Source organism: Pogona vitticeps, chromosome 2 (assembly GCF_051106095.1).
Source record: "Pogona vitticeps strain Pit_001003342236 chromosome 2, PviZW2.1, whole genome shotgun sequence".
Taxonomy (NCBI): domain Eukaryota; kingdom Metazoa; phylum Chordata; class Lepidosauria; order Squamata; family Agamidae; genus Pogona; species Pogona vitticeps.
The window spans coordinates 6,442,169-6,454,762 of NC_135784.1; the positions used below are offsets into that span (position 1 = coordinate 6,442,169).

Genomic DNA, 12,594 nt, shown 5'->3' on the forward strand with positions numbered 1-12,594 from the left:
TTCTTGTCAGGGGGAGAGATTGACTCTCTAGGATGATCTCTGAGGAGTGGCGCGTCTCTCTCTTCCTCTTTCGTAGCTCTAGGTACTCCCCTCTTCGCTCTTCAGAGTTGGATGTAAGAAGCGAGGGAGGAACCGGAAGAGGAAATCTCTCTCCTCCTGGCCCTTCTTTCCCCCGCCACCTCTATGGTCTCAGGCGGGCGCTCTTGAAAAGAAGGAGGACTCCTCTCGTGAGTTTCCCCGCTTGCTTCAGCCCAGCTGCACCTCCTTGGGGAGGCGGGGGGGGGGGGGAGAGGGGAGGGGTAGTCTCCTCCGGGCAATCCGGATCGCAAACCGGTTTCTCCCTTTTGGTTTGCAAGGCAGGCTCCAGCTTGCAAGAGGGGGGGCCTTCGACCGTCTTCTTCCCCCCCTCCCTTGCAATCTCTCCTCCTTTGCCGGGGTGGGGGGAGAATATTCAGAGGGCGGTTGATATTTCCCCCCCCCAAAGACTCCTCGTCCCCCCCCCGCAATCACTTGGGCAAAGTGGGGGCCAAGGAAGGCGGCCAGGATCAGGGCCAGTCCTGGGGGAGGAGATGGCTGAGACTGTCTGTCTGTCTGTCTGTCTCTCTCTCTCTCTCTCTGTGAGTTTGTGTGTGTGTGTGTGTGTGTGTGTGTGTGTGTGTGTGTGTTCCTAGATCATCTTGCAGAAAGGAGGGCTAACCGGATCCCTCTCAAGACCAGATCCTGACCTGAGGATCAAGTGCAGGAGCGGCTTCCTTGTTGTGTTGCTTGTGTCAAAACAGACGGTCTTTTTCCGAAAGACAGGCAGGAGTGAAGCCGGAGACAGACAGACAGACAGACAGAGAGAGAGAGAGAAGGATTTTCCTCCTTGGGATCTTTCCTAGCAGACACTGAAAGGGAGATCGATCACCCCTTGGATGTCCTTCTTCCCGCAGAGCTAAAACTGGTATGGTGTGAAGGTGCAATTAAGGGCCATCCGCTGTGCAAAAGACCTGCCCCCTGGATCCTCCTCCTTCCTCCTAGGGATTCGCCCTTCTGCCTCCCCTTAAAAGCTGGAGCAAAAAAGAAAGAGGCCGAAAGAGGCTCCTATCCTTCCACGGGGGGGGGGGGGGAGGAGGAGAGAAGGACCAGATAAATGTGACCCAGCCCCTCTAGATCTGCAGGTGTTCCCTCTCCTGGCAGGTCTTTTGCAGAGTGAATGGCTCTGAAGGGTCCATTCCAGACCAAGGGAATCACAAAACGCTTTGCTTTCCAGCAGGGGCTGCCAACACCAAGACCCACCCACCCACCCTTGGTTGCCGCTCCTCCAAGGCCCTCTGAAGTTGGCAGTGAGCTCCAAGGGAAGAGCGAAGCCTAAGCGAGGTTGGGGGTTGGAAGACAGCAGGTGAGAAAAGTCCTGAGACCTGAACTCGGCGCACCCTGGGTGGGCGACCCCAAGACACACAGGGCCCTTGGCCCACGAAGGGGGTACGGAGGCTGAGGAGCCCTTTTGGAGACGCCCCCTGCGTTGGGATCCTCGAAGGGACCGAAAATAGTGTTTTATTAGAGCTTGATTTCGTTTACCATCCGTAGTGTAGCTTTGGTTTGATTCATTTTAAGGTTTGTATTCTTGCTGTTTTTCACTTTTAAAAGTTGCCTTTTAATGATGTACCTAAACTGCCTTGGGTCCTTTTTAAGGAGAAAGGTGGGGTAAAAATATGTTAAATAAATAGTGGGAGGCTTTTGACTTGAGGGAGACGCTTAAAACTTAATTTCTGCTCTATCCAGGTATCACCCCCTCTTTTTTTAAAAAAAGATTCTGACAATACGAAGGATGCTGAATCTAAATCTGCTCCTCTTGGTTTAGCCTTTCCTGAACAATAGGCAACATACAGAGGCCAAAGTCTAAATATAGCATGCACAAATAACCCCAAAATAAAAAGAACCACAATTTGAATTACTGATGCTCCCCCTGACAACAGAGGGTCTGGTCCACTACATCGCATGGGGCTCTGGTGTTTTCTCGATGTTGATTTCGTTTACCATCCTTACTGCAGCTTCGGGTTGATTCATTTTAAGGTTTGTCGTCTTGCTGTTTTTCACTTTTAAATGTTGCCTTTTTCTGAGGCACGTTAGCGATCTTGCATCTTTTTTTCATGAGAAAGGCAAGATAAAAATATTTTAAATCGACCGTGAGAGACCTACCCTCTTGTATTCTGCTACTTTCATTGCATGTGTCAGAGGGAAGTTACGCCTGCCTGCCTGCTTTTCTTTTCCTCTGGAGAGAGATGGGGGATGTAGCCCCATTCAATAGAAACAAGAGGAAGGCACACCCCAGAAGGAAATGTTTTTGATTTGCTTTATCCGTAAAGCCTCCAGGCTGATGTTTTCCTTTTCTCCTAGGAAGGGGTGAGACGGAGGTGATTTCTCTCTGCTGTTTTTGGGACCCAGAAGAAAGAACCCAAATCCCGCATCCCTCCCAACGTTTGCAAGGTCAGTGAGATTTCAAGGGGTGGCTTACCTAGCCTTGCCCCCCCCTCTCTCTCGTCTCCGTTTCCCTGGCCCGGCAGGGATTTGGATCCAGGTCTCCTGGTTTCCAGTCCGGTACTCCATCCGTGACACCACACGTCTTCTTTGAATATGTGCAGAGTGCTGGTGTTTGAGGGTATGGTTTCCTTGGCATCCGATGCAAGAGGGGCAGTGTCTCCTCTGTCCACTGCTCTCCTCCTCCCATCATCTCCTCTGGGAAGACATTTCCACACAACCCGCATGGGGGAAGGTTCTTCCGTTCTACCTTCTCTCTTTTTTCCTTTCTTGTTTGCTTCCCCTCTTCCCTTCTCTTTCGGACCCATCCTCTTCTCTCCCATTTACCCCAGTAGAAAGGTTTCCTGGCTGAGTGATGGTTCCTTTCCCTTCCTGCCTCTTCTCTTGGTATCATCATCCTCTGCCAGATACGAATCCATGCTTTCTCCATCCAGAAACCTTCCCACCCTTCTAGCAATCACTCTCTTCACCTCTGCCGTTCTGGCCTCCACTTCTCTCTCTCTCAGTCACTCACTCTCTCACTCTCTGTTCCTGGTCCTTCTTACAGTGGCGTCTTGAGTTACGAATGGCCCGAGGTACGAACTTTTTGAGTTACGTACTTCTCCTGACTTGTGGACGGAGAATTGAGGTACGAACCCAAAAGTTTAAAAAAAAAAGCGGGAAAGCACCTGGAGCCGGGTGGCAGCGGCGCGGCGAGAGGTGGCGGCGCTGCTCCTGCTCCGGGATTGGGGCACCTTGGGGCTTTCCAGCCGCCAGAATTCCAGCCTGGCCGGGGCCTCTGCCTGTCCCGGGTGGGCCCCGCTGAGCCGAGCTCTAGCGGCGGTGGCAAAAGGCAGCGGCGAGGATGGCGGAGGAGCCTCCGAGCGCCCCGGTGAGCCCACGCAGGAGGGTGGGAGCGAGTTGCGGAGTGGCACTGTCGCTGGGAGGGCTCCGCGCCGGGGAACTAGGCGGGCGCAGGCAGCGGGTGATGAAAACAGGGGAGGAGAGCGAGGAGGGCGAGGGGCGCGGTTGGGTGAGCGAGGGGCTGGGGAGGAGAGCGAGGAGGGCGAGTGCGGTGCGGTTGGGTGGGCGATGGCTGCCTGAATGAAGGGAAGGGGCTGTAAACGGCTGGGGCTGTAAACGGAGACGGGGCGGGGAGGGAGGGAGCACTGCGGGGGCCGGCTGCCTGTTTTACCTTCCTGGGCTGGGGCTGTAAATGGAGACCGGGCGGGGAGGGAGGGAGCACCGCGGGGAGCCTTGATGGCCAGGCACCGTGTGCTGCTGCTGCTCCCATCTCCACCCGGCCCATTCCCGCGGAGCTCGGAGAAAATGGCTGGGCTGCCTGTTTCGCCTTCCTGGGAATACCTAAGAAAAAAAAAAAGAAACAAAATATCCCCCTCTAGTGGCAGCTTCCCATTACTTTCTATGGACGGTACAGAGCAGATACGGATTACAATGGTTTTCAATGCATTCCTATGGGAATGCAGATTTTGACCTGCGAACTTTTTGACTTGCGAACCACCTTCCAATACGGATTAAGTTCGCAAGTTAAGACCCCACTGTATTTCTAGTCTCCTTCCTTTTCTCTCCCCTTCACATCCCATGTGGGGGTGGCAACGTTTTCCCTTTGTCCCATTTCCCCTCTTTCCTGGCTGGACCCTCCTCGCGGAGACAACAGAACCACGGATCAAGACTCCACACTCCCTTTGGGTCCAAGACTTTGTGTTTCACGCACTCGTGTCTGTCGGTCCCAATCCCAACCACCAAGGCAATGCTTAACAGTCCCCTCTTCTTACCTTGGTCCGAGCACGGAGTGGCCTGGTTGTTATATTTGTGCCCAACAAATTCTTCCCGGTCTCCTTCACCGGGGTGTCGGACATCTCGGTTTATCTCACCTGCGCAGCCGAGGTCCCCTCCAGGGAAAGTAGGCTGTTGAAATCGATGGGCTGCGTCTCCCTGTTTTCTCAGCAGCGGAACACTGCAGGAGACTAGGATCCCGGATGAGCCCACAATTGTGAGAAATGCTCACACCCTTGTTACTTAAATGCAGGAACCAGACAACCACGAATACAGGCAGCTCTCCTTTATTAAAAAGCCCTTTTGCAAAAGCAGGTGCCCGAACTGGGTAGGCACACCCATCAAACCAGGCAGGATGATCTTTATCCCCTACTCCTGGCCCTTGTTTCCCTCTTGGTCTGGGCAATCCAAGGTTCACCTAAACTGATCAGAGGAAGTCCTGCCTCTCTTTCCATCTCCCTCTCCTCTCTTTGCCTAGACCCCAGACTCTTATTTATTTCTATTATTATTTCTATGTTGTTGTTGTTTAGTCTTTTAGTCATGTCCGACTCTTCGTGACTCCACGGACCAGAGCACGCCAGGCCCTCCTGTCTTCCACGGCCTCCTGGAGCTGGGCCAAATTCATGTTGGTCGCTTCAATGACACTGTCCAACCATCTCATCTTCTGTCCCCCCCCCCCCATTACAAGGTTTCTTAATTCTTTCTCACTTTCTGTCATATTTGAGTTTGTTGATATTTCTTCCGGCGATCTTAATTCCGGCTTGGGATTCCTCCAGTCCGGCCTTTTGCACGATGTATTCTACATATAAGTTAAATAAGCAGGTGGACAATATACAGCCTTGTGCTTCCTGTCCCACGTATAGGTTTCTTAGGAGATACACAAGGTGGTCAGGCACTCCCATTTCTTTAAGGACTTGCCATATTTTGCTGTGATCCACACAGTCAAAGGCTTTTGCGTAGTCAATGAAGCAGAAGTAGATGTTTTTCTGGAACTCTCTAGCCTTCTCCATAATCCAGCGCATGTTAGCAATTTCGTCTCTAGTTCCTCTGCCCCTTCGAAATCCAGCTTGTACTTCTGGGTGTTCTCGGTCCACTTAACTGCTGAAGCCTACCCCGTAGGATTTTGAGCATAACCTTCCTAGCGTGTGAAATGAGTGCAATTGTATTGTAGTTGGAGCATTCTTTGGCACTGCCCTTCTTTGGGATTGGGATGTAGACTGATCTTTTCCAGTCCTCTGGCCACTGCTGAGTTTTCCATTGATGATGATTTAAAAAAAGTGAGCTGATCTTGATGTTGGGCTGTGGCACTAGGGTAGGTGACATGACCTTTAGCCTGGTTTGTTCTTTTTTGCACACCATGCACAGAATGATTAAAGTGATAGGAAAAGCCCCCCCCCCCCCAACTCTGCCTTGGCTGTCCCTAGCAAGCATGACATCGCTAGCACCACTCGGGTAGCCACTGATGATTATTAAATCCTCTGCGAACTAGCAAAAATGTAATGCATCTTGCTAGGCACGTTTGACACTTCTAAATAAATTTTTGGGGGGTAAAAGTTAAAAAAGTTCCCTGACCCCTGGTTTAGAGTATACCTGACTAGTCCAGTGGTTTTTCCTACATTCTTCAGTTTAAGCTTGAATTTTGCTATAAGCAGCTGATGATTAGAGCCACAATCAGCTCCAGGTCTTGTTTTTGCTGACTGTATAGAGCTTCTCCATCTTTGGCTGCAGAGAATATAATCAATCTGATTTCGATATTGCCCATCTGGTGATTTCCATGTATAGAGTCGCCTCTTGTGTTGTTGGAAAAGAGTGTTTGTGATGACCAGCTTGTTCCCATGACAAAATTCAATTAGACTTTGCCTTGCTTCATTTTGAACTGCAAGGCCAAACTTACCTGTTGTTCCTTTTCTCTCTTGACTCCTTACGTTAGCATTCCAGTCCCCTATAATGACAAAAAAATCTTTCTTTGGTGTCAGTTCTAGAAGCAAAGCGTGCTGCTTATATACCGCCCCATAGCGCTTCAACCACTCTCTGGGCGGTTTACAATTTAATTATGCAGGCTACACATTGCCCCCCCCCAGCGAGCTGGGTACTCATTTTACCAACCTTGGAAGGATAGAAGGCTGAGTCAACCTTGAGCCGGCTACCTAGGAATTGAACCCCAGGTCGTGAGCACAGTTTTAGCTGCAGTACAGCGGTTTAACCACTGTGCCACAAAGGTGTTGTAGGTCTTCACAGAATTGGTCAATTTCAGCCTTTTCAGCAATGGTGGTTGGTGCATAAACCTGGATGACTGTGATGTTGAAAGGTCTGCCTTGGATTTGTATTGAAATCATTCTATCATTTTTGAGATGGTATCCTGGTACAGCTTTTCCCACTCTTTTGTTGACTATGAGATATGGTAATCATCTGAATTGAATTCTCCCATTCCCGTCCATTTTAGTTCACTAAAATGTTTATTCTTGTCATTTTGACCACATCCAGCTTACCAAGGTTCATAAATCTTACATTCCAGGTTCCTTTGCAGTATTTTTCTTTGCAGCATCGGACTTTCCTTTCACTTCCAGGCGTGTCCACAGCTGAACATCCTTTCGGCTTTGGCCCAACCACTTCATTAGCTCTGGAGCTACTTGCATTTGTCCTCCGCTCTTCCTCAATAGCATGTTGGATGCCTTCCCACCTGAGGGGCTCATCTTCCAGCACCATATTTTTTAGCCTTTTGTTTCTGTTCATGGGGTTTTCTTGGCAGAGATACTGGAATGGCTTACCAGTTCCTGCTCGAGGTGGATCACATTTAGTGAGAACTCTCCACTATGACCTGTCCCTCTTGGGTGTCCCTGCATGGCATAGCCCATAGCTTCTCTGAATTACTAAAGCCCCTTCACTATGACAAGGCAACAATCCATGGAAGGCTTCTATGGTTACTGGTGGCCAAACAGGAAGATCAGAGAGAGCAAAGAGTGTAGATGATCTAACAGCGCTATCTTTGTCAAAAAGAAGGTCTGAAAAATATTCGACCCATCTTTGTGGAGATATTATGGGAGGGTCTTTTACTTCCAGCCTGGAAGAGCTGGCCTCAATGGCCCAAAATAGTGTATTGTTTTTCTGGTTCACTACCTGTTGGAGCTTGCTCCATTGCTCCAAAATAATTTTTTTTGTCTTTTTTCTTTTACACAATTCCTTAATTGAGTTTTATAGGGAGAGATATTTGTGCCGATCTTGGGCAGAATTTTCCAATGATGTTTCAGATCTAGCAGTAAAATGTTTTTCCCTTTGCAGGACATGAATTAACTCCTGTTTGTATTTTTCTTGTGACGGAGATAAGGAGGGGGAAAAGGCGTTCTCTATGTTCTTGTTTAGACAGAAAAAAACTGTTCCTCAAGCCCTTTTTCCTTGGGAGCCAGTCTTTCGTGCCTTTGATTAATAGCTTGCAAGGTCCTTGTTTGGGCGCCAATATGTAGGGTCATGAAATGAGAAAGTTGATAGGCTTGGTGATCACCAGATAATTAGGATAGCAAATAGTCTTAGAGAGAAAAGTTAAAGAAGTCAGCCACACACACAAGGATGTCTGCCAACAGAGTCCTCCTCACACAGATCTGGATCCAACTCTGCATACAGATTCTCTGGGGCAAAGCCCCCAGGAGGACTCTCTTTTATTAAGCTTACAAGTTCACATTAGGATTGGCCCAAAGAAAGGGTTTGAAGTTAGCTCTCTATCACTATGAGGAAGAGGAAGAATGGGTAGTAACTCCTCCTCTCAGAAGCAGCTATGACGTCAACCAGGAGAGCGTTCTCTGCACTGAAGAATCAGCCAACAGCTTAGCAACGTTGGGAAGAAGCCTTCCCCCACAATAGTTTTCTGCCACCTCTATTTCTCCTTCCTATTTGAGTCCCTGCTGACTCTTTCCAGAACTCCGGAGAAGTTCTCCTGGTGACAACTGTGGCTCTAGTAGAATAATGTATATCTGATTTAATTCATTATTCAAGGAGGGCTGTTCGGCCAGTGCAGGGCACATACACTTGTGTGCATGTGGAAAGGCATGGGGGAGCGCATGCCTGGTCCGGCTTAGGCCACGGACTGGCACCGGACCACGGACCGGGGTTTCAGGATTCTGTCCTAGAGGAAACATTGATTTTTGTAAACCGAGATACTAATGGAATATGCAGCATTTATAATTATTAATATTCTTCCCTCCCCTCTTTCCATACACATTGGTTTAGGTATCTAACTGTGGATCCAGAGGTTAGGAGTTCACTTCCCTTCTAGCTCTGCAGTTCTAAGATGCCATTGCCTCAGCACCTATTTCCCTGACCATCTCTGCTTCCTATCCCCATTGAGCCCTCATTCACCTCCAGGCAGGACCCGCTGAGGACTTGCAGAAACTCCCAACAGAGGCACCCAGCTTTTGGTCCCCAGCACGCTGTTCTTGTGAGCTCTGCAGGCAGCCTCATACGAGTCCCGCGATATGAGCTCCGGCGCCAGCTCCGATCCACTGCCTCGTCCCGCAGGACCAACCCAGCTCGTCACAAAACACCCCTTCTCTCATCCTCCTCAGCCACAGACAGCAGCGACACGACCAGCTCCCAGTCCTAATTCCTACACTGACCCTCTCTGCTTCCTATCCTGTTTTCAGAAATTCCTGATGGTTCTCTACCCGTAACAGCATTTTATAAACTCTACATCCCATCCATTTCATGGACCTGTCCTTTCTCTTCTCCCTCTGAATAATAATCTCTGCAGACTTTGTCAGTTCCCTGCATTGACCACTCACTGATCTTTACCCATTCTCGAGTCCAATCATTTAGCTGCATCACATTCATCCACTTTTCATCTTCCTTTCTAACACGGTCCTTTCCCCCCTTGTTATTCATTTCTGCTAAACAATCCTTTAATTCAAATATTTGTTTCCTCTTTAATCAACTTTGAGAAATTCCTTTCTAATTTTGTGGAAATGTAAGTCCAGTCATTGGGGAGAATTTGAGAAGGGAAAAAAAGTTACTTTGAATATACTTTGAATTTGATGTATTAATTTGGGGGTGGAAATGATCCTCCTTTCATTATTCCTCCCTCCAAAAGGTCCCTCAGTGAAGAGCCCTTCCAACTTTAAGCCCAAAAGAACAACCTACGGTCTGGCCTCATTCCCCCCCCCCCCCGATTCTCTTCCCTCACCTTTTTGGCTATCTTTCCTTCCTCCTCTGTGAGTCAGGGGAAGCCTGAACACATCATTCTTTTTCCTGCAGATTTTGGAATTAGTTGTTTCTCTGTTTTTTCCCCTAACCTACCAGATGATGAACAGGAAAAGAAAAATTGCCCAGCAACATCTGGAGCAACCTGGACAGGAACTAATAACCAAGCAAGAAAAGAGGGAATTGAAAATCAGAATGGACAGGCATGGATTTGACATAAAAGGACTGACGGAGAGGAGAAACCACGTAAATGCATGTCAGCTCAGTATACACCAAACAACATATGCTGGGGGGAAAGTGTATCCATGTAGGGAATGTGGAATGAGCTTCAGTCAGAACAAAAACCTCCATATACACAAAAGAACTCACACTGGGGAGAAACCTTATAAATGCATGGAATGTGGAAAGAGCTTTAGTCAAAGTGGTGACCTTAGGAACCATGAAAGGACTCACACTGGGGAGAAACCACATAAATGCGAGGAATGTGGAAAGAACTTTAGCCAGACTAGTCATCTTAGGTCACATGAAAGGACTCACACTGGGGAGAAGCCTTATAAATGCATAGAATGTGGAAAAAGCTTTAGTCAGAGTGGTGTCCTTAGGAAACATGAAAGAACTCACACTGGGGAGAAGCCTTATAAATGCATAGAATGTGGAAAAAGCTTTAGTGACAGTGGTGGCCTTAGGTTACATGAAAGGAGTCACACTGGGGAGAAACCACATAAATGCATGGAATGTGGAAAGAGCTTCAGTCACAGCAGTCACTTTAGTTCACATCAAAGAATTCACACAGGGGAGAAACCATATAAATGCATGGAATGTGGAAAGAGTTTTAGTCAGAGCAGTAACCTTAGGTCACATGAAAGAACTCACACTGGGGAGAAACCGTACAAATGCATGGAATGTGGAAAGAGCTTTAGTCACAGTGGTGTCCTTAGGAAACATGAAAGAACTCACACTGGGGAGAAGCCTTATAAATGCATAGAATGTGGAAAAAGCTTTAGTCACAGTGATGTCCTTAGGAAACATGAAAGAACACACTGGGGAGAAGCCTTATAAATGCATGGAATGTGGAAAGAGTTTTAGTCAGAGTGCTGTCCTTAGGAATCATGAAAGAACTCACACTGGGGAGAAGCCTTATAATTGCATGGAATGTGGAAAGAATTTTAGTCAGAGCAGTAACCTTAGGTCACATGAAAAAACTCACACTGGGGAGAAACCGTACAAATGCATGGAATGTGGAAAGAGCTTTAGTCACAGTGGTGACCTTAGGAAACATCAAAGAACTCACACTGGGGAGACACCTTATAAATGCATAGAATGTGGAAAAAGCTTTGGTCACAGTGTTGTCCTTAGGTTACATCAAAGGATTCACACTGGGGAGAAATAATAGAAATGTGTGGAATGTGGAAAGAGTTTTATTCAGAGCTCCTGATGAGTTAGCAAGGCATGAGGAGTTCATTCAGTTTTGTGTTGGTTTCCACTGGAATGACTAAGCAACCAAATGCTGACGTAATGCAAAACGGAGAGAAAAGAGAAAAAATGGAGTGAATTTTGAAGTGCCACTTGTCATGTGTTTTACCTCTATCGTTAGTTAAAAGGGAGACATCACAAAATAACCGTAAAAGCTTGTGTTAAAAAATGAGAATCATATATTTTACAATGGAAGCTTTTACAAAATCAGTGTAAAAAATAAAAAGATGGATGTTCTAAGGCTGACTGATGAAAGAAAAGCAAGTAGTGAACAGAGAATAACTCATTTGTTTTAGAAGGCTTTACCCTCATAAATACAGTGGTGCCTCGCATTGCGACGTTAAGTCGTTCCACAAAAATAGCTACAGAACGAAAACGTCGCAATGCGAAATAAAAAAGCCCATAGAAACGCATTCAAATGCGATTAATGTGTTTCTATGGGCTTGAAACTCATCGTTCAGCGAAGATCCTCCATAGCGCGGCCATTTCTGGTGCCTCTTAAGTGAGGAATGCATCCCAGAAAATAGCGGTCAACCATTTTGTTTACCCGGCGGCCATTTTGAAACCATCGATCAGCTGTTAAAAAATCATCGCTTTGCGATGATCAGTGCCCGAAGAAGGAAACCGATCATCGCAAAGCGAAATTCCCCCATGGGGAACATCGCAAAGCGATCGCCTTTGAGATCGCAAAAAGTTTGTCGCAATGCGGTTTCGCCGCTAAACGGAGCGCCCGTTAAGCGAGGCACCACTGTAATAGTAATTGAGTTTTAAGTGGTTACCAATGAATATATATTCTGTATTATGAAGAATTAGGCGTTTCTATGCTATTGTACTGAGCATATAGTCAGGAATTGTTAGAATGAGTCAAATTTTTCTTTATTTAAGGTGTGGTCACTTTGGTCCCTGGAGCGCAGTGGGTTGGAGGTGACCAATTCCTTTGATCCTTAACATCTGAGCTTCTGAGAGCCTGGAAAACACAAGCCTTGGGAAGATATGATTTTGTTGACTGATGCAGAACAAAGGGATATAAATATTTGGAGAACTCTCCCACAAACTGTTCTTAGAAAGGAACGGAGAAACATAGATGTTTGGTTTCATGAAGTACAACAGACGATGGAACTGATGTTGAGTAGGCCTGCAGTTTTTGCATAACTGTATGACGTTTGGATTTAAAGATCTGTACCAACAGTTTTTTCCTCACGCCTGTAAGTATGAAATCTAGAAATGATGTAAATAAATGAACTTGTGCAGAATTAACAAGTTTTGGAATTGCCTGAAATCATTGCAACAACGAAAAGACTTCTTATGAGATACCCAGATGAGCTTCAAACACCTTGTCACTGGTAGTCTATGTGAGGGAGAAAGTCAGGCTGAACCCATCCTGACTGGAATGACATCCTTTCCCAAGAAGAGGAGGGAAAAACCCAATGGAGCCCCAGAGGCAGAACATATAACCCATCAGAGAAGTGACAACTCAATGGGGAGAACGGGAAGATAGAGAGCTGAGAAGGGTCACAGAGAAAACTAAGAGGGTAGAAATAGTTCCGGGTGAAGAATGAAAGGTTGGGACCAATGTAGGGATGGGAGAGTCTGGAAATAAAGAGCCTGGCGTGTCTCAGGTGGAAGTTCCAGAGAGGG

The 12,594-nt window shown here is 47.3% G+C and overlaps 1 protein-coding gene across 4 annotated transcripts; it reads left to right on the plus strand.

Moving 5' to 3' along the window:
* The first annotated feature begins 4 nt into the window (after positions 1–4).
* LOC110070652 (uncharacterized) lies at positions 5–12,216 on the plus strand. 4 transcript variants are annotated; one of them, XM_072987791.2, is made up of 4 exons: positions 5–227; positions 1,253–1,381; positions 2,380–2,469; positions 9,583–12,216. In XM_072987791.2, exon 4 carries the CDS (start codon positions 9,583–9,585, stop codon positions 10,540–10,542), a length of 960 nt encoding a protein of 319 aa, XP_072843892.2. In that variant the 5' UTR covers positions 5–227; positions 1,253–1,381; positions 2,380–2,469; the 3' UTR covers positions 10,543–12,216. The 4 variants fall into 4 exon arrangements, with proteins under 4 accessions (XP_072843892.2, XP_072843894.2, XP_078243449.1 ...); XM_072987793.2 differs by lacking the exon at positions 1,253–1,381; XM_078387323.1 differs by lacking the exon at positions 5–227 and having other exon boundaries at positions 289–1,381.
* Positions 12,217–12,594: the final 378 nt, after the last annotated feature.

What these genes read in the sequence shown, in the direction of transcription:
- LOC110070652 (XM_072987791.2), top strand. Translation starts at nt 9,583, where the DNA reads ATGATGAACAGGAAAAGAAAAATTGCCCAGCAACATCTGGAGCAACCT.